The following is a 21,448-nucleotide window of genomic DNA, read 5'->3' on the forward strand; positions in this document are numbered from 1 at the left end:
TCATACTTCTTGCCAGAGACAGAGGAGGAGAAAGTGCTCTAAACACAGAATGGTTTCCTCCTTCTTCGGCAGCCCTGTAACAGGACAAAGTACAAGACGTCCTATTTTTCTGCCCACCGTAACGTGGTTTCCAGATATGGCTAAGTTCTCTCTGCTAGCTTGTAAAAGAGAAAATCATCATTTGTAATTAACCAGGAATTAAACCAGGGCTTACCAGAAAGAACACCAGGAAGCCGCAGAGGGTCACAGATAGAATCAGGAGACCTGAGGTAGACACATCCCCGAGAGAGACCCCTGTCCCTGTGGGCACAGCAGAAAAGTGCCACATAAAATGTGCCCACCCTGGGGGCCAAGAAGGCCCCCGGGGCCCTCGTGCTTGCATGCCGCCCAGGGGGACCCGGCCAGGAGACTCCCCCTCTGCTGATGTACTGTCTTGGCTCATCTGCATTGTTACTTTTTTAAAAATGTATAAAACAGTATGAGTTCCCTATAAAGAGAACAAACGGGATTGACCGTTGCCCCTAATCCCACTGCCCAGAGGTAGTCTTCGGTAATAGTCTGGTTTAAATCTTCCAGATTTGTTTCTCTGCACAGCCAGATGGACAGCTGGACACAGACGTCGTTTATTTCGCGCAGACAGGGCTCAGTGGTCCTCGTGTGCTTTTTGTTACTCCCCTGAGCCCTGTGCTGGGGTCGCCCTGTCCTGGGGTGTCCATGCACCGGGACGCAGCTCGTCATCATAGCTGCCTTGCGTCCCACAGGGTGTTCTGGCTGGTTTTGCCGTACCCTAGCTCTGCAGACTTGTCTCCAGGGTCCCATCCATAGCGGGAGTGACATGCTGTCCCCTGGGAAGTTCCAGCTACGTGACGATGCCGTGTTCGTTGCACTGATGGGCATCTGGGTTGTTTAAGCGCGTGTGCACATGTGCTCTGTATACACATGCGTATGCGCAGAGATAGGTATATGTTGCCATCACGAACCACTGAACACAGCCTCTCATGTGTACGTGTCTTGCATACACACTTCCGTGTGCTGGTGGTGAGTTTCTGCATTTGGGTCCCAGGAGCCTCCCCCGACCACCTACCTTTTTTATCACGTGTCCACCCTGCCCCACTGCATTTTGCTGATATACCCAGAATTCTCCCAGCACCCGGGGACTGAGTCCTATTAACCCAACTCGGAGACTGAGGGCGTGGTACTGGGACTGATGCCCCCTCAGGCTAGGTGTTCAGCGTGGCCTCAGCCCCGCTCCCCTGTGGTCAGTGACGGCACCCCCATCCCCAACCTCTGACATGGTGGGTCTGGTGACAGCACTCACATAGCATCCCCACCTCTGTGGGCCAGAAAGAGCAGGTGCTGGCACAGATGCCCATTCATGGAGACCCGCCTGGCCCTCGGGGAGCATGTGTAAGGGGACTGCAAACTGTGCCACGGCAGGGGCAATGGACACCCCTCCTGGCAAATGTCCTGTGGGCCCCACCGTCACTTCCCACACTGCGGGAGGGGCACAGGACATGGGTGCACATGGTTCCTGCCTGCCCTTCCCCCTTCCTCCAGCCTCGCCTCCAGACACACAGTCTCCCTCCCCCTTTGCAGCATCTTCCTAGCTATGACCTCAGCCAGTCTGGTCCGGGGGTTCCCCATTCCCTGCGCAGCAGAGCCCAGCCGCGGCTCCCCGCCAAGGGTGACCCAGTTGCCATGACTCCCCAAGGGGCACCAGCAGGCATTGCAGCTCTGCCCTGTCCCCAAGGACGCTGCAAGTTCTTGGACTCGGTGACATCCATTCTGTGCCAATTTTGAATACCCTGGTGTTTGCCTGTTTGTATGTGTGCTCACGCTGTTGCAGCCACTCTGGAAGGTTCTCAGGGTAGGAACCGAGTCTCGTCTTTCTTCTGAGGCCCAGAAGCTCAGATAGGACTCAGCCCAGCACATGGCGTCATAGAGAGGCTGTTCCCTGACAAGAGGGACTGGGATCTGGGACTAAAAGTTGAGTTTTGGAGGACAACACGGTCCTGCCCCACGAGCGCCCCACAGCTGAGGGCACAAGGAGTGGCGTGGGGTGTCTTTTCACGTCTTTCTTCTTGACTTGCTCCCCCCACCTGGGGACCTCTGGGCACATGCCATGAGCAGCCAACTGCATCTCCTTCCGTTCTTGGGAGCTCCCCTTGGCCTCTGGTGAGCTGGGAGTTTTCCGACAAGTGGTCCTAGTGCACCAAAGGCTGCTCTGTTGCTCCTAGGGACGTAGTGGTTTGTCTCGCCAGGCCACTTTCTGGGGGCAGGTGGGTGGCGGCCAAGGACCCCTGCCAGCTGCTCTGACCGTGGCTGCTGCGCTGTCCACTGCAGGCCTCGTGTACGACACGCTGATGCTGAAGCACCAGTGCGCGTGCGGAAGCACCACCAGCCACCCTGAGCACGCTGGGAGGATCCAGAGCATCTGGTCTCGGCTGCAGGAGACTGGCCTCCGGGGCAAATGTGAGGTAAGCCTGGCCCCTGCGGGCCTGTGGGGCTCTGGGCTAGGGCAGGCCACACAGCCACCACGATGTTGGGCACGTGCGGGGGGACCCATGGAACCCAGGGCTGTTAGCCTACACGCCCAGCTCCCCTCTTCCCAGCCTCTGTCCTGCCTCCCCCGTCCTCCTGCCGCCCCCATCCTCCTGTCCCCGTCCTCTTGCCCCCCTGTCCTCTTGCCTCCTGTCCTCCTGCCCGCTTCTGTATGCTGTTAGCTGTTTCTGCCCTTGCCCACTTTCTGAATCCCACGGTAACTGGTCTTCCTTCTGGTCGAGTCCCTGGAGTAACCCTTTCTTGGCCGTGCTCCCCTTTGGTGCCTGGGGTGCAGGCCCAGCTGTTGGCAGACCTCTGACACAAGGGCAACATCTGGAGGCCCACGGGAAGTCTGTCCTGTTGGCTTTCGTGGAATGTTCCCTTCCCTATTTCCAAAAGCTGCTTGGAGGACGTAGGAAGAGCCTCGGGCCCCTGAGGCCTTCTCCAAAAGTCAGGGCCCTCTACGGCAGCAGGCAGTGAAGGAAGCATAGTGTGGCTGGACGTCAGCCTGTGCACATAGCACCCTCTGAGCCCGGTGAGAAATTTCTGGCTGGTCCTCCATCTCCCTGTGATCCGGCAATGGTGGCACCACCACCTTTGGCACAAGGAAGGCTGGGGTCTAGAACTCACTCGGCCCTGCATTTGGCTGCAGTGGCACACCAGCCCGAGAAGGCAGGAGGACCCCCCGCCCTGAGCAGCGTTCTGAGGTCCCTTGGTCCTGGGGGGCAGGGCAGCGTTTCCACAGAGCGACCCAATAGCTCTTGGCCGGCGGCACGGCTGTCATGAGGCACACCGCGCTCCGTAGATGGCAGGCCCTGTCCATAGCGTGTGCTTGAAGAGTGGAGGCCCCAGGTTCCAGGACAAGCCCTTCTCTGTGGAGGGGCCTGGCGGCACCCACCTCCCACAAGCTCTGCCGGTCATCGGCAGCCGGCGTCCCCCCTGCGCCTCACATGGGCTCAGGGATGGGACATGGGCCAACATGGGCTGGCTCACACGGTGACACAGGAAAGCTAGAGCCCCACAGCTGGTGAACACTGTCCACGCCCACTGGTTAAAACCCCCGGGCTCACCTGGACCAGGGCCCGAGCGGGCACGTGTGGGAGACAGAAGCTGAGATACTGGGTAATTTAAGTCATTGTGGTTCCCGTGACCCCATCTTCACCAGTTTTATGGTGATGTGCGATTTTCGAAAGGGGCAGGGGCCTGGAACCTGGGTCCACCGTCCTGTCCTGCAGTGCCCTTTGGGGCAGACAGGGCCCCGTGGGCTGGCAAGGGGCGGAGGAGGGCCCCTGCTCCAGGGTCTGGCCAGAGGCTGCACCACTGGGGGGCAGCATTGCCCTGGCGGACATCCCTAGGAGGAAATCTACAGTGCCCTGGTGTCCACCGTGCCTTGTGCCACCCAGGACCAACCCAGGGCCCTGCCCTGCCTTCAAAGTTCCCCCAGCCCCCTGCTCATGACCTGCTCTTTCCCCTCCGGCCCCTCCCAGAAGGGACATCTCGGCCTAGGGGCCTCTCAGAGAGCTTCTCCATCCAGAAGAACAGACACGAACAGGATTGAGAGGATGAAATAGTGCACCTAGGGAGAATGAGACCCTCGGATCCCTCTGCTCTCCTGGGCCCCCAAGGCGGGAAGTGCCGCCCACTCCCTGGCCAGGGGCTGTGGGGGATCCTCGGACCTACGGACCAGGACACCGAGGAGGAGAGGAGTCTGCTGGACGTGGGGTCAGACCTGAGTCAGCAGGATGGTAGGGAAGAGGCCTGGGTGACTCGTGCAGCTTCCCTGTGGTACCCCAGGGGTACGGAGCCAGCTGCCCTCAATGGGAGGGGACGCTGACCTCAGGGTACGCCTCCTACTTCACTCCGCCTGAGGGAATGGGGTGTCCTTGCCACCACGAGGCTCCCATGCGGGCCCCAAGGTGGCTGAGTACAGGGCCTGGGTGCTGGATGTGGTGGCAGGAATTGGCCCTGACCACAGAGAGGTTAGCGGGACTGGCCACGGGGAGGCCCAGGCCTCCGTGCCCCTTGACCTGGCGGATGGATGTGGGAGCTCTCGGGCCTGGCTCCCCTCCCCGTGCTGCTGCATTGGGCCCAGTGTGGCCAGGGAGGGCATGGAGCTCACAGCCCTGTCCACGCCAGGAGGCCAGGCTGGCAGACACCCAGCCACAGCCACCCCACAGCTTCTCCCTCTGCTCTTGTTTCCCTCCTGTGTCCACGGGCATCCCCTGGGAAGCTGTCACCCATGAAGAGTTCTGGGTCCTCCGTAAGGTGGCAGGGAGTAAGAGCAGCCCCTGGACCACCATCAGCAGGGCCTCCACGGTCACATAGGCGACTCCCATGTGACCGTTGCCCTCAGAAAGTCACGTCAGCGTGAACTGTTAGCTTTAATCTTGTGCCATAAACCACCTTCTCTTTAAAAGTTTAAATAAGCAGAGCCCAACTAACAAATAGATTTTATGTTAATTTCTGGGGAAATGTGGAAATCACTGTGCAGCCTCGACGTGAGGCCTCCCCAAAGCAAGGGGAAAAGTGGACAGACACGCAAATGAAGAGCTAAATTCGCTGACTTCAGGTCCAGGGCGGATCGCAGCAAGGGGCTTGTTCCCAGGACTCTGGGGCATGCAGGCTTGGCTGTGTGCCCACGGGCATGGAGAGAGCAGCCCCCCGCCGCGTGCAGCAGGCCCCCCACCCAATCAAAAAGCAGACCCCAGCAGCTGGAAAGCAAAGTGGCAATTGGATGCCTGATCATTTGGGTGACAGGGAAGGTGAAAGCGTTGGGGGCTGGAATTATCTGTCGAAATCTGTTTTTCCAAGTAATAATTAAAGTGTAAATCTCTAGAACATCTTCAGAATATTTCTTCAGTGTGTTGGGTGCTGTTTACTTTTTATCTTGCAAGAACCAAATAATTTTGCGCCCGTGTATGTATCAGAAGCAGTTTCCTTTGGGGTGACGGTTCTCGCAGGAAGGGCTTTCCGCTGACTGTGGGCCCCAAAGGCGCGGGGGTACATGCATACCCACTCTCGTCTGTCCCCACAGTGCATCCGCGGACGGAAGGCCACACTGGAGGAGCTGCAGACGGTGCACTCGGAGACGCATGCCCTGCTCTACGGCACAAACCCCCTCAACAGGCAGAAACTGGACAGTAAGAAACTTCTAGGTATTTCAAGTCCTTCTTTACCTTTACCACCCAAGGTGGTGTTTCCAGCCCCGCGCCAGCCGGTCCCATCTGTGGCCCCCGGTGGCGGCAGTGGCGGCTGTAGTGGCTGCAGCGGTGGCAGGGACGGCCCTTCTCGAGGCGCCCACACCAGGTACCGAGTTGTGGGCTGGAGGAGGGTCTCAGTGGCAGCTTTACCCAGGCCGGCTGCTTTCGTGCCCAGCTCCACCACGTGCTCTAGAAACAGGATGAGAACCAGTGGTTTTGCAGAACGTCCTGTAACAGCATCACGACCCGAGGCCGATGGGGGGAGGGATACTTGAGCTCCGGGCTTGCCATGAATCTGGATCTGGGAGAGGAGAGGGCCAGCCTGGAGACGGCTCTCTGCAGGGTCTGGGGCTCTGTGCTGGCTGGCAGGGCCTCCTGGCAGCTGGGACTTGCCGACGGACATCTTCTGCTGGCGGGGCAGCAGGAGTCTCAGCAGCGCGGGTCAGGAGCCTCCAGGCCCCCTGGGCACGTGGGCATAGACCCTCACCCACTCACGGCCCTTCCCTGGCACTTCTCGCCCCTGTCTCCCGGTCACCTTAAACCTGCAGGTACATGGGGGGCTGGTCCTTCTCTGGTGTCTCTGGGGGCTCCAGTCAAGCTGTGTGGGGTGGATCCTACCGTGTGCATGGGCCCCTTCACACGGGTGTGCATTATTCACTCGTTCATTCCTTCTTTCACTCCTTCTGTCACTGCACGCTGCCACAAGGAGCTCATCTCTGTGCTGGAAATCCCATCAGCACAGAGCTGCCCAACACAGTGGCAGTGGCCCTTGTCCGTGGAGAGCGTGGAGCTGGTGGCTGGAAGGAGACCTGCGGGTTCTGTTCTCGGGTGGCCCATCATGCTACTTCCCAGCCCCACTGCCCTGTAGTAACCAGGCTTTTGAAAGACATCACCACTTGCTCCGGTAGACGGGAGGGGCCCCAACAGCAGGAGAGCCTGGAGGCTGGAGAAAGAGCAGGTGGACAGCAGGTGCCACAAAGTGCCCTCCAGCACTGCGGACAGAAACCACCGATGGCACCCACAGACTCAGATGGCTGGGGTTGGCCACCGCAGAGACCCTGGGCCAAGACTGGAGGAGAGTAGTGAGCGGTCAGACCAGGGGCTAGGCCAGAGGTCCTGAGAGGCATGCCCTCCCACACTCTGGACAGAAAGGGCACAGGGCTCCCTGGCCAGAATGGATGTCAGGAGCAGAGCAGGGCGAGGCACCAGCCCGCCTCCCGCTTCCCCTCCCTGCTGGGCTCCCCTCATGCAGACCCTGCCCCCTGGAAGACAGTTCAGACCCCACTACAGAGCGTGACCAGTCTAGCAGAAGTGAGGATGCCCAGCAGGGAACCCACAGTTCAGAAGCCCCCTGTGTGCCTGGAACTCCCAGTGGTTTCTAGGCCTCCGCCTGAGGAACAGATGCCTGAGGATTATCCACACCCATGGAAGCACTTCTCGGGGGAGAGTGAGTCTGAAACAGGGCAGCTCCGAGGACAGACTTCTGGGCGAGATGGAGGATACCAGAGGAAACCAGAACTGTCTCACTACCCTGAAAGAGAGGAGCCACCACGGCCACGTAACGTGGACAAGAGCAGTGAGGAGGGAGGAGACCCAGAGCGCTAAAGAAAGTCCCATCGGACACCGTTGAGGGACTGGAGTCCCAGGCCAGGGTAGGTGCGATCAGTCCCCTGGAACACGGGAGGAAGAGAATAAAGGAGCATTCCTGGCACCCGGGGGCTCCCAGGGAAACTGAGAGGAAGGGAAGAGAACATCTTGGAGCCATTAGGAGCCTGCCCCAGAACCACCAGGCGAGCCACGCCGCCCAACTCTCTGAGGAGCAGAAGGGACAGACTTGGAACAGCGGGGACCTGGTGAGCTGCACCAGCTTCCAGGGGAATGCCCCACGACACCAGTGCTGGGCAGAGACTCGTCCCGGCCTGAAGCTGTGGCCCAGCCAGGAAGGGCAAGGAGGAGCGGGAGCCAAGCCCTCGGACATCCTTGCTCTGGGCTCCCAGAGGACATACCATGCCAGTGCAGAGAGGCTCAGAGGGTGCATGCTGGGCCACGGGCTGGAGAGCCAGCCCTGCCGCATCCGTTTGGCTGCCATGACCGACCGCGAAGACAGAGGCTTGTCCACGGCGGGAATCTGTTGCTCACAGTCCTGGCAGCTGGAAGGCTGGGATCCGGGTGCCGCCCGGTGGTTGGAGGCTCTTCTAGATGGCAAGGCCTCGCTGTGTCCTCCCTGGGGGCTGAGAGGAGGGAGCCTGGTGGGGTCCTTTGATAAGGCGCTGACTCCATCCCAAGGGCCGTACCCTCATTGACCTGACTGTCTCCCACCTTGTAATGCCCCCCCCCGCCAGTGGGCACAAGAAGGGCAGTGTGGGAGCTTTGCATGGCGGTCACGGAAGCCAGGCCCCCTGGGATGGCAAAGGCAGGTCCATGAGGCAGCCCTGTTCCCCATGTAGAAGCACCGGAGCAGTGTGGCTGAGAGCCCACCTGTGGGCCTGCGCCCGGCTCTCCAGGCTTCCTCCTGCTCCTTCCAGGCCCTGCCTCATGCACTGGCTAGGGGCTCACTTCTGGCACCCAAGACCTCCATCCCTGAAAGTGGGGCTGAGACCGAGTGCTCAGAAGAACATACAGAGCCACTCACCACTCTGGCCACGTTGCGGATCTGGTCTGTAGCCAGATTGTAGCCAGAGTGTGAGCCAGAGACCCCCTCCAACCTGTCCTGTCATGGGACCCATCGCTTGCCAGAGACACTTTTGTTCTCCACTCACACAGTAGGATTTGTGCTCACTACTAGGTTTTGCAAAGCCCAGCCGTTGTTTAGGGTACAACACGGGAGATGAAACCATAAGGAAAAGTGTGGCGACAGCTGGCCAGAGGCAGAAGATGGGTCCCAGCTCCCTGTGGACACAGGTGTTCTATGCCTTAGGTCCCGGGGTGTTTACCATGTGGATTGCAGCATGCCCCCAAAACGGCAGCTGCAAGGGGACTGGGGTGGGGTTTCCAGGCCCTCACCCCAGCCGTCATGGAGCAGGACTTAGAGGGTGGGGAGAATCAAGAATGGGGCCACGGCTACGGGAGGGCTAGTGGCTCGTGGAGGGCCTGGGGGTTATGGGCTGAAGAGGTGGGAAGCTGGCCGAAAATGTCCAGAAATGAGATGGGTGCCAGCTGGGCCCAGAGGAAAGGCCCTCTGGCCGGGGGCCAGACGGTTTCAGAAAGGAGCCTTCAAGGATGCGGCCAGTGGGGAGAAGGTAAGCAGCCTCGAGCAGAGCTGAGCCAGGAGGCTGGGTGCAGGAGGCCTGGTCCCCAGAGTCCTGCAGGACCTGTCAGGAAACGCCACTCCTGCCAGGGCAGCATCTTGGCTGCCTGGAGGGTTCTGCAGCACGGGAGAGGAGCCCGTGGGCCCCGTGGTGTCATCAGTGCTGCCAAGGCACAGAACTAGGAAGCCCCTGACCTCAGGGTCACCAGGACCTGGCCAGGTGGCCTCACGGCCAAGAGCAGTGTCCACTGTCACCGAGGCACCCGTGTGGGCTCTGTCCCAAGCACACTGTGCAGCGTCCGTGGCCCACCCCCATTCTAAGTGGCGGGGCTCTCTCCAGTTCAGGCCCTCCTCCTGTGTCTGCGCCGGAGGCCGAGTCGAGCTCCAGCCGCCCCCAAGAGGCCTTTGGCCCCTGTGTCCTCTGAACTTGAGAAGTCAGCTGGAGAGAGGATAACCCATTTCCATGTTGCTGGGAGAGGCAGGCTCAAGCGCACCAGCAGGAGAACGGACTGGGTCTCGGAGCTGGTTTCAAACTGAGGAACGGGAGACAAGCACCCATGGGGCCTTCAGGGAAGTGTGAGGCAGGTAGGGCCCGGAGCTTTCCTAGCAGCTGACTTCATCGGCCCCTCCTGGGCCCGGGTCAGTGACAGGGTTGCCCCTTCTCAGGTCAGGCCGACATCACTGGTCCCTGAAGCCCCCTCTCCTGTTTCTGGCCACTGTGCCGAAATGTCTTCCCATCGTTCTCATCCCTGTTTCTCCCCTGGCCCAGACACAGCCTTGGAGTGTATTTCATGTTCTTTTCACTGTTGTGAAGAACACGTATGTTTATGTGGTTTACAGCAAGGATATCCCAAATCATTCTGTTTCCTCTTTCTTTTCTACTAGCCACTGTTTAAAACCCCATTCCCATGACTACAAGGACACCTAACTGGTTACCTTCTGTCCCCCTGTGACCGGTTTTTAAATGTTTGAAGACTGTCCTAACCAGGAGTTCTGCCGTCTGGTCCAGACATAGTAAAGTTGGCGATGATCTCAGGTGTTGCTAACAACCCTAATAGGGCATTTGAACATTGCTGTGTGAGTTGCCCTCCTGTTTTCATGGAATCCACAAATTTCTAAGCAGTTAGCGAGAAGGTCTGCGTGGTCACTGATGTCGTGCCACTCAGCACGGCTCGGCTGACAAGGGCTGCATGCACTGGAGGTGTGTGGGGCCCAGCCTTCACCGTTCCCTGGGGTCTGGGTGTGTCTCCTGATGGCAGTCACCTGGAAACGGGGCCTGGTCAGGTGGCCGAGTGGTGCCTGGCGATGCTCGGAAAGGGTTGAGAGAAGAGCCCTGTACTCCAGGCACGACGTGAGGTAACACCAGTGCCCTCCCTACACCCGAGGGGCCTCCCAGCATGCCTGTGAGCAGCTGCCATGATGGGAAAAGCACGGTGGCCCTTTATGCCTCAACCACCACATATTTCTGGACAGATGTGGCCTCACCTAGGTCCCAAAGCCCAGGAGGCCAGAGAGGGCCAGAGGCCAGGGGCGGGTGAGAGGAGCTGCGCTGAGAGCGGCCACGGGCCTCGGGAGCTGTTTCTAGAACTGCTCCTCTGTGCAGAGCTCCCTGCTTACTGCCCACCCCGGGGTGCCTGAGAGCCCACCTTTCCTCACTGTTTTAATCTGTGATTGCTCGATAATGAGCCAAGTCAAGTATCTAGATGATTTACGTTATGTAGATAGTATTGACTCTAATTTAAAAAAGAACTCCAGTGTCTTCGCAGAAGCTCTTTTCTGTTGGTCTTGGGTACGCAGATGTGTCTGAAGTCCTCCTCACGGACCTGGGAGTTCCCTGGGAAAAAGTGCCACGTTCCCGTGTCGGGAACGTCCGTGACGCAAGAAGAACCGGTCATGAGACCAGCCCCGGTGCCAGGGGCCACGTGGGGCCATGCACATTTGCAAGGCTGGGCCTGTCAGGTCCACTCACTGGGCTTCAGTCAATGGCCTAGGCCGTCAGGCCCCTTACAGGACACGGGACAAAGCAGGACCATTAGCATTTTGGCAGCTGTGCCCTCGCCTGCCCCAGGCCTGCCCCCCAGCCCATCTTCTCCCTCCTGTTGGCTCCCTGCAGAGGGTCACAGTTGGAACTGGGCCAGCCCCTTGGGGGCCACCCTCCTCAGCATTCCGCCTCCTGCCTGGCCAGCCCCCCATCCGCTCAGAGCTCTCTGTATCGCCGTCCATGGGCTAGCTGTGAACACGAGGGCTCGGTGTTTGATGTGAGCACGTGGCAGTGGGAGCCATGGATCCAGGCAGTGACCGTCAGCCGGACATGGCATGGAGGAGGGCTGGGGGGTGGGGGGGCGCAGGGAGAAGCAGCATGAGGGCGGTTCAGAGGCAGTGAGCGTGATCGTCACAGGAGCTGCGGGAGGGTGCGTGCCAGAGCCTGGTGCACAACATGGCCCCTGGTGGCCTGGAGCCTGATGTGGTCCCTGCCAAGAGTTGGGATGAGGTAGGCACAGACCGGGTCCTGGGACCCAAGACCTCTTTTCTTCCTGGGCCCCAGCAGTGGGATTCCTGAGCATCAAGAGCAGGAGCCAGTCTGGATCAGGCAGAAAGTGCTGGGAGTGGGCCTCCCCTCAGAGAGCACGCAGAGTCCGAAGCTAGCTTGAGGAACTTGCCTGGAGAGGCCTGGGGGCCACAGGGCAAGGTGTGGGGATCGGGGTAGCCAGGCAGCACAGAGGCCCTCCTGGGTCAGCCCTGGCGGGGCAGCAGCCACACAAGCCAGAGCGTCACCCTTGGGGGGGAGTGGGGACTCTCCCCTGTGACAGGTGAGCTTTAGGCTGTTGTCAGCCAGCACAGGGTCACATTGAGGGAGAGGACAGTCCGTGTTTTTGTCCCCACGGCACAGGGCTGAGTCCTTTGGGAGAGAGGACTTGCCCCTATGTCTCTTGGGCTGGGGAAGGGCTCCTGGATGGCCAGCTCCAACATGGTTTCTTAGCTTCGTACCATCCAGGTGGACTCAGAATGTTTATAAACGGGGAGGGGCTGTCACTCTTCACATCCCCGAGAGTGCCCTCGGTGTCTGAAGGGCTCACCGGAGTCTCGAAACCTGGGAGCGTCAGGGCCAGTGGGTCCGCTCCCTGAGGAGCCAAGGTCACTTTTCGTTAGTGAGATGTGCTGGGGACGCAGCCTTTTGAGTTGTTCCGAGGGATGTATGTGAGCTCCGGCTGGAAGGAAAGGCCCACCTCTGGGGCCCATGCCTCGGAGGAGTGGTGCGGCCATGGAGAATTCCAGGTGTCTCCACAGGGGCTGTTCCTCTCTGCCGGAGCCATTCTGCTTCCCCACCTCGAGGCAGCCCCCGCAGCCAACCACACAGTGATGCGTTGGTACCCTTGGAACCAGTTTGCCCCTCGGTCCGTGGATGCATGGTCCGCAAGCACCGCGTGGGCACCCTGTTTCCAGAGCCCATGCTGTGCTCCGTGGAGGTGGGGCGCCTGTGGCCTTGCTCTCCTGACCTTGGCTGTACTTCTCCCTGCAGGCTCGCTAACGTCCGTGTTCGTCAGGCTGCCCTGCGGTGGTGTCGGGGTAAGTATTTCTTTAATGTGTAAATAATGTCCTGTTTGTTCTCGGGTCCCAGTGGCCACAGAAATCGCTGCCCTGTTTTCCGACGAGTGGATAATTGCTGCCAGGTGTTTTCCATAAACAGGGTATGGCAGGCGGGGCTGCCCCACACTCCCACGTGTGGCTTCAAAGGCCTGAGAGCCTGGGAGCATCTGGGGGGCTGGACCTGGGCACCGTCCTCCGGGAAGGTCGCCCGGCCCCCACGCTCACCTCGGGAAACGGGATCTGGTGTGTGGGGTCCCCTCCTCACCTACAGAGAAATAGCCTTCCCGTCGCTCAGTCCGGGGATCTGTCATGCAGTAGAGCAAGGGGGTGGGTGGTCCCAGCGCACACCCCCCACCCCCGGTAGCCCAAAGCCCCAGCCGGAGCTCAGGACATGGGGGCACGGTGCGTCCGGGCCACGTGCAGTGTGCAGAGCTGCTCACCAGGCTGAGCCTGCTGCTTTTCCACGAGCAGTGATGCCCTTAAGCAGACCTGCTCAGGCAGACCCTTAGGAGAACTGGTGTCCTGTGCCCGGCTTTCCCTGACCCAGTTGTGGGCACCGACCTGGGAAGGATGCTCCAGGCTAGGCATCCACCCCTGCCGGGGCACAGCCAAGGTCAGGCGGCCCTAGCCAGAGTTCCTTGTTAAGGGAGAGGGGCCAGAGCAGGCCCCGGGACCTGTTCTTCGAAGTTCTGTGGCGCAGGCGAGGGTGCGGCCAGCCATGGAGAGGCAAGGCAGGACAGACGGCGTGGACGGCAAGGCCGCCTGGGTAGGGGCTGTGCAGCGGCAGAGCGCGTGCCTAATTACAGATGGCGGGGTGAAGCTCAAGGTCTGGATTCTGTTATGGAAATGAAACAAAATTGTTTTCTTCCTGAGTCTTTACAAAACTCGCTGCTTTGAAAATTATCCCGTCAGAAAGAGAACAAACGGCATTTACTCATACTGCCACCAAGCCCCCTAGAGTTATTTTATTTTGTATTGTAAGTAGGCTGCAATCTCTTAATTCGGGGCAAATTTTTGGCCAGACTTGAAAAGGCTTGGATTCGGCTGCCCTGCAGCCAGTGTGCTGGGCAAGGCAGGATTTATAATTTGCAAATGAAAGCTACAGTCAGGCCCAGGGCCTGGAGCCAGACAACCCCCCCACCCCACCCGTAGCCCCCGCAGACTGACCCACACCCACCTTCACATGCAGGCGCAGACATGCTCCAGAGCAGGGAGATGGTGGGACATCCCACCAAGGCCAGCTGGGCGGACGAATTAGTGGACCATGTGAGCCACAGCCTGTTTCAGGGATGGTCCTCTTGCGGTGGTTTTCTGTCATCACCTGTACGGGGAGGGCGGAGAAGCACAGTGCTTATGGGGGCGTACCATGTCCCCCATGTGGGGGCTGCCCCAGGGGGTCAGGAAAACAGAGCAGAGCCCAGGAGCCAAAGTGTGGTTGGGAGCATGGGCACTCTGGGTAGTGACACGGATGGAGAAAGGCTGTTCCGCTTTTCCTGAAAGTTACTTTGATTTAGCATTTCGGGTTTGGGATGTCGTTTTTTCCTTAACTGAGCTAGGGAGAGGCTTTGGATCACTCTAACTTTTTTTCAAAGCAAATAAAAGAAACTTCCTCTTTGCTCACCTTCTCATGGTCCCTAGTTTCCCCTTCAGGGGACTTGGTGTGGTTGGATTCCCCTCCCTGCCAGGGGTGTGGCCTTTTGCTGGCCCTGGGTGCCCTGGGGCTGTGCCCCCAGCTCCGTGGCTCCCTGAGAGCCATGATATGCCCAGAATTGGCCGCCCCACGTGCAGCCCTTGTAAATATCTGCAGAAGCGGCCTCCGTATTTCCTCCTGTTCCTAGCGTTGCTGTGGGGAAGCGTGAAGCTGGCCTTTGCTCTTTCCTCTGGTTGCTGCTCCTGCGTAAGCGCCTGATCTTAATGCCACTGTGGCCCTCCCGGAGCCTCATGCCCCTGGCACTCAGGGCTGTACCCCGACCATCCTGGGCCGGGCCAGCAGGGAGCCGGTGGCCAGCCGCTGGAGGACTCCAGCCCTGAAGCCTCAGGATGTCTTGATGGGTTTTCTGAGGACAGTGACAGCCGGGGACCTGGTCCCACACTCTAGGCAGGACCTCGTGGGGCCCCTTCTGCCGTGGAGTCAAGCACAGAGAGCCGTCAAAGCATGTGGAGGGTGTCCAGCCTCCCTCCCTCCCTGGGCAGAAGACCCAAATCCTCACGTTCTAGGGAGAAATCATCCCGGTAGGTTCGTGTAAACTTCAGTCCTCAGGGGCGCAGCCTCTGGCCAGCCTGCCCCAGATGTCCTCACCCTCTTGGAAGGCGCAGCAGCTGGTGGGACCCCCGCCCTGCCTGCCACTCCTGCGCAAGGACTGTCACCTTCGAAGTTACCGAGCGGGTTCTATAGCTGAATTAGCTGGCCCAGGACAGTCGTGTTTGAATGCCTACTTCCGTGAATAGCAGTCCAGTGTATTATACCAGAAGCCAGGCTTTGAAAGTTGAATATTAATGCTGGGGAGAGTTGGCAAAGTGCAGAGCAATCTTTGGACATTTGGAAGCTATTTAAAGAACACAGAGGTTTGGTCATTGAAAAGAATAGCCGTCACAGAGTACCGCTCCTCCGGAAATGGCTTGAACCCCTCATAAATGTATTTTCAGTCATCTTGCTTTGAAGATGAGGCTTCAAGCGTTCACTGCAGGAAATCCGTCCACCCCGCATAATGACCCGTGCCTCTGCCAGGTGGACAGGGGCCTCTGGGCTTCTGGACGGACCTGTGCAGGCACAGGCTTGGCTGCATCACCTCTGCATGGGGCTGCCTGGTCCCTGTCATCCCGGAGCATTCAGTGCCCAGAGGATGTTGATTTGGGAAGGAGGGGCTCTCACGTAGACTCGACGGACTCCGTGTTACAGGCAACCAGCCTGTGAGTGCACGGCCCCTCGGAAACTTCGCTGGGCTGGGTGCGTCCCCACGAAGGGCACGTGAGCCTGGCCAAGCCTCCCCATAGTGGGAAGTGGTGTCCGGGTGCCCTTGACCTGGCACCCGGGGTGGCGTGCTTCATCTGGGCCCTCCAGTCCTGCCCCTGCTGACTTGCAGAACTGCCTGCCGAAGTTTCTCGGTCCTTAACACCCACAGTAGCCAGAGCTCTAAAAGAAATCTAATGCGCCTAAGTAAACAAATAAATCAAAACACAAACAGAAATTACCTGGCGTGTTTGTGCCACACACATCTCTCCGTCTGAGGTGGAGCGGACCCCTAAGAGGGCCCCAGAGGGCCAATTCCTCCGCGCCTGTCCCACTCTTGTCGCCAGCACGCTCGTCCCACAGCGGGAGCGGCCTTTTAGAGTCAGCATGAAGTCCAGCCGTCCTGCGGGGAGGCCCGGTTCCCACTCTGCTTGCATTTCCCTCTGCAGAGAGGAGTGCTCCCTATGCTCGTGGCGAAACCAGACAGACAAGGGGCTTGGCGACCATGACGCCATTGCAAGGACAGCAGGGAGCCCTCAGGAAGGGGTGGAGTTGCGCATATCTCATTTCTGCTGCTTTTAGGGTTCTTTCTCTATTTAGTCATTTTTGGCCTATTTTCAAACGAAGCACACCCTAATGTGAGGTCGGCGTGTGGCGCCATCAGTGTGCTGGGATTTCAGAGGTGGAGCACACAGGCTTGGTGAGCCCCCGACTGTGCGGCCCCTGCGGGAGTGGGGGCAGGGGCGGCAGCCGCGATGCTGCCTCAGGCAGGACCCTTGTCTCGACAGGTGGACAGCGACACGATATGGAACGAGGTGCACTCGTCGGGGGCGGCCCGGCTGGCCGTGGGCTGCGTGCTCGAGCTGGTCTTCAAGGTGGCCACGGGGGAGCTGAAGGTCGGTGAGCACCCTGCAGATCTGGGCCTGGAGAGGAAACTTCCAGGGGCTTCCTGGGCTGGGGGACGGTGATGGGGAGGACGGCTCCTGTCCCCAGGCAGAGGTGGGCCCTGCGGATCCACAGGACCACTCCCCATGTTTGTGGCGTCCACGGGATGGCGTGGCATCCGTGGGATGGCGCGGTGGCTCACGGGGGTGGGGTCTTGGGAACACCTGACACTCTCACCACTGCTGAACCCAGGGAGGCTTTGTGTATGAGTGTGTCATCGCCGCTGACTGTAGTAGACATGCAGACTGGGAAAGGGAAACTAACAGTAACGTCCATCTGAGCGGACGAGCTGCCGTCCCAGACCCGCTTCTGCCCCTGTCTCTGGGGCCCGTCATTCCGCAGAGGCACATAAAGGAACCTGGCCCGACACAGGGAGAGGGAGGGTGTCTGCACCGCTGTCCCGGAGAACCGTGGAGATGCTTCTCTGGTGCTCCACCGCTGGTCCTCACATGGCAGTGTGGACCCCGAAACAGCCGTGGTGAAGCCCACTGGGTGTAGCAGGCTGACGGGAGCTCTTGTCCACACCAGACGTTTGCAACACGGCATCCTCCCTGTTGGGAAATACGGTCTTGTGAATTCTGTAGCTCTTCCAGCAACCCAGCCCCATCCCATTACAGTGTCAGGAATCACTGATTCTTGAGACTGTTAGCAGTGCGCTTCTCACCAGGAGGGTCCCCTGAGGGTCAGGAGGGGCTCAGGATGCACGTCTGCCCAGCTTCTCATCTTCACAGGGAAGCTCAAGTCTGGCCCCTGTTGACACCCATGGGCTCGCCCCACACACACTTGCCCGTCCTTCGCCTTCATTCGCTTGAGGTGTCAGGTGCGCGTTCACAGGCGGGGACTCGATGAAATCGGTCACGGTCCCCACCGCCTCAGAGGCTCCCCCCGGGAACTGCATTTCCCCTGCAGAAGCGTGCTGGGGAAGCACTCCGGACCTCTCCCCCACACCAGCAGTCCACCACGCTGCCTGGCACCCTGGCGAGAAGGGCAGACTGAGTCAGGGTGGTTAGGAGAACAGGCCCCCACAGGGGCACGGGGACCCGCCGAGGGTCTGCAGCCTGCACTCCGAGAACCGCTGTGTGGGGCCTGTGCACAGGGATGGGCTGGTCCTACAGCGTTGTAGGTGCAAGAAGGTGGGGCCCCACATGCCTGTCCCTCACCCTGCCTCCTGGAGCTGGCCCTGTGGCCGGCTGAGCTCCACTGCCTGTCCCCGATGGTCAGCTGGCCCTGGGGGCGCCGTGGCCAGCCGCGACCACACAGCTTCCCGCTGGCGAGATGAGAGATGCACACTGGAGTCATTTTCGTGGCAAGGGCTAAGAGCGGTTTACAGACAGCCCTTTAAAGCATCAGTGGCTTCAAGGTCCTGGGGAGGGGCAGCTTCTCCAGCCTCTGAGAGCCTCCGAGCTGCTGCTTCTGACTAAACAGGTTGCTTGTTTTCTACGGTTCAAGTAAAGGCCAAATGCGGGCAGGAGTGTACCTGTGTCTTTGTTTGAACCTGCCAGCAGTCCACTCTATGCCCATTTTCTCACTGACGTGAACCCCTCTTCCTCCCTGTTTCCCCCCACCTGGTATCGTGTGCAGAATGGCTTTGCCGTGGTCCGTCCTCCAGGACATCACGCGGAGGAGAGCACACCCATGTAAGTAGACACGCGGCTGTGGCGGGCCAGGGTGCCGGGTTCTGATTACCCTTCTCAAAGGGCTGGGCTACACAAAAACGTGGCTCCGGAGCCTGCAGGTTACGTCTTCTAATCGAACCAGGAACCTGCAAACATCAGTCTAGAGAAGTCTCCGCAGCCCTTCCTCTGTTATAAAAAATTGGGTGGAGACTTAAATTGCCCCAGAACAAGTTCATGTGGTACACCATTGTTCTAGAACATTCTGACCAAACCCCGTGTGGCCGTCCAGCTAACCTGCTTATGGTCTGGTACTGCTGAGGCTGACCTGACTCTGGGTGGGATTCTGATAGCCCTACTGTGCGCGCACCTATGGAGCTGGGGAGGCAGCAAGTGTGTGCAGATTGCCCCGGGGTAGAGGCACTGGCAGGTGGGGACCCACCTGGGACAGGGTCCCAGAGACCTGACTCTGGGCCTCACCAGCTGTGCACCAAGTACCTGGGTGCATGGAGGTGGGCGAGACGCGGCTTCTTATGGGATCTGTGAAACCAGTCCAGCAAGTAGGACAGGCATCATGGGAGGTGGGACAGGTGACATCTGGGCTCTCCCCTGAGGAATGAGTAGCTGTGGGTCAGACGGCAAAACAAGGACCGTGCAGATGGAGCTCAGCTGGGAAACCAGGAGCGCAGGGAGGGGACTCTGGAGCCCGGTCAGGAATGGCCAGAACCAGGCTGAGGAACCGCAGGCTGAACCTGCATTCCCGAAGGAGCTGGGACTTTGGCTCCCGGCCAGGTGGGAGCCCTCTGTCCTCTGCATCCAGAAGTGAGGGCATCGGACCGTGGTTTGAGCAAGGACTCTCCTCTCCAGCGAGGCGGGGGTGCATGTGAGCTCCGAGAGCGGCTTCAGGTTAGCCTGTGCTACCTTCCCCGAGAAACCCTGGGGCTCGGTGACACCACAACTCAGAACCCTTGCTGCAGTTAGGGACAGGCTCCTGTGTGTTTCCTTCCGCTGAAGGCAGCTTTCTCATTTGATTCTAAGTTGTTGGATATTCTGGAGCGGGAACCCAAACGGACCCAGACAGAGCACAAAGGAGCATGTTGGGGAAACTGTTGGGGTGTTTGGGGTGCATGTGCTGTGGGTTTCAGCAGCTCAGAGCCTGTCATCCCACTGTGGGGGGCTTGCAGGTTGCTTGCCTGGGCTCCCAAAACAAAACCACCCAGGTTTCCCTGTTTCTGCAGTAATTCAGGCAAGGGGAATGGTCAGGGTTAAAAGATTGTCGGTTTTACTCGAGTCCCGTTGTTGGCGTGTTTTTGCACTCTTGAAGAAGAGGACTCTGCTGTTGCTCACAGGAGTGATGTGTGCTCACCGTCACACGTCTGCATGCCCGGGCAGATAAGCAGGAAGCAGGTTGGATAGGTGATCTTGCGCCTGGGGAGTGCAGCGCCCCACGGAGGCTGGTCAGCGAGCGGCTGCCGAGCAATCCCGGCCAGGGAGCGGGGTGCACATGTACGTCGTGGAGCGGATTTCTCGCCACGGGGCGTGGCCATGTGCGTGGGGTGGTGGGGGGACATGGGAGACCCATCTGTCGATCGGCAGTGTCGATTGAGGGAGCCATGCCTTCAGCAGACCGTCTTGAGCTCTCCTGGGCCTTATGTGAAGACCAGTGAGAACCCATCTTCTCCTCTGTCTCTGCTCACCTGCAGGGGCTTCTGCTACTTTAACTCTGTGGCCATCGCAGCTAAGCTTCTCCAGCAGCGGCTGGACGTGAGCAAGACCCTCATAGTGGACTGGGTGAGTGGGGCCTGTTCCCCAAGAGGGGCGGGGGTTGGGGAGCCCACACGCTGCCCCACACAGATAGCATCCCATGTGCAGACAGGAGGTGGGCTTTCTGCTTCCATCAACATTGGATTTGGAGACCTTAACTTTCTGGAAACTACCTGAAATATAGAAAACAAAAGCTCAAACCTGTCACGAGGCCTCCTCACATCCATCAGCCGGTCCTGCCGGTAGCTGGGCCTGGAAGTGTCTGGAAGTGGGCCTGTGGTTGAGAGAAGCAACAGAGGGAGGATCCTTGGCGAGACCTCGTTGAGAGGAGGCTTGTGGGGCAGGGGGTAGCTGTGACAGCTACGACCTCACGTGTCCACCTAAGGGCCTGGGCCACTCCCTCGCACGCCAGATATGGCACTGTGCGTCTCAGTTCCTCCTGGCGGAAACTGCCTTCCCACTTCAGCCCGGTGACCCCTTCATGCTCTTAGCCTCCTTCCTATTTTCCTGTGGTGATGTTGCTTCTCACGGTCCCCCGGCCCCGAGAGGGTGAACTCTAGTTTACAAACACTGTGTCTAGTATCTGAACTCCCAAAACAGGCCTCCAGCTTCTGACACTGGGAATGGATGCCAAAGGGGTTCATTTTACTTTTTTTCCCTATTCAGTTCAGTCTTTATGATTGGATAATTGCCTCAAGGGGAAAAGAAAGCAGATGCCCAGGAAGGATTATCCCACATACTGCAGGGTCCTTCTCCGTTTGGGAAAGGCAACACCACACAGCCCGGCACACTCAGTAAGCTCCAGTGCTGGGCACTGGGCACGGGGCCCTGAGGTGGCTGAGGCCCAGGGGCACCAGGGAAAGCTGCCCAGCAATGGCCCTCAGTGGGCCGGCACGTTTGTCCCCATGAGCCTGGCATCAAGTGCAGTACAATCCATGAGCACGTGACTCACAGCAGCTCGTCTCAGCGCACGGTGTGGCCTGGTGGAAGTCAGTGGTTCTAGGAGAGGAAGACCGGCTAGGACACACCTGGGGCCTGTTCCTTCGGTCCCCTCATCCCCGCTCCTTCCAGGTCCTGCTGGAGGTGTATGCCGGTGCTGAGTCAGCTTTCCCCACTCTTGTAGGATGTGCACCATGGGAACGGGACCCAGCAGGCCTTCTACAGTGACCCGAACGTCCTGTACATCTCCCTCCACCGCTATGACGACGGGAATTTCTTTCCAGGCAGCGGGGCTCCGGACGAGGTAAGCAGGGGCCACCCGCCAGTGCACCGGCCCATCGGAGGGGCCAAGGTGGGGCTGCCTGGGAGGTAAGAGCACCAGGATGCCCAGCCCTGCACACACATGAGCCCCAGCCTCCTGCTCACCTTTACCACACACCGTCTCCGGCAGCGATCAGACGGTATTCCGTCATGTGTGTGCACACAGCCTTTATTTTGTCCGAAGTTCAAAGACAGACTGGACCTGATTTCTGGCTCTAATCTAGGAGGACCGAGAGTAGGCATGGGGCACACCCCCCCCCCATTCCTCTGGGCCCCTGGGCTTGTCCATCCCTCAGGCAGGGCGCCGGTGCTGTCCTGTACCTGTCTGGGGCCACACGGG

At 59.4% G+C, this 21,448-nt stretch overlaps 1 protein-coding gene across 2 annotated transcripts in view; it reads left to right on the forward strand.

Moving 5' to 3' along the window:
- Nucleotides 1-21,448, forward strand: part of HDAC4 (histone deacetylase 4) — a 150,688-nt gene that overhangs the window by 102,680 nt on the left and 26,560 nt on the right. For both annotated transcript variants that reach the window (XM_080799746.1, XM_080799747.1), the window contains 7 exons: nt 2,344-2,477; nt 5,576-5,696; nt 12,509-12,555; nt 16,315-16,422; nt 18,053-18,108; nt 19,788-19,875; nt 20,972-21,091. In XM_080799746.1, coding sequence (XP_080655872.1) covers nt 2,344-2,477; nt 5,576-5,696; nt 12,509-12,555; nt 16,315-16,422; nt 18,053-18,108; nt 19,788-19,875; nt 20,972-21,091 — 674 coding nt within the window. The remainder of the gene's footprint in view (nt 1-2,343; nt 2,478-5,575; nt 5,697-12,508; nt 12,556-16,314; nt 16,423-18,052; nt 18,109-19,787; nt 19,876-20,971; nt 21,092-21,448) is intronic.

The sequence above is a fragment of the Martes martes genome, assembly GCF_963455335.1.
Source record: "Martes martes genome assembly, chromosome: 3".
In the NCBI taxonomy this organism is placed as follows: domain Eukaryota; kingdom Metazoa; phylum Chordata; class Mammalia; order Carnivora; family Mustelidae; genus Martes; species Martes martes.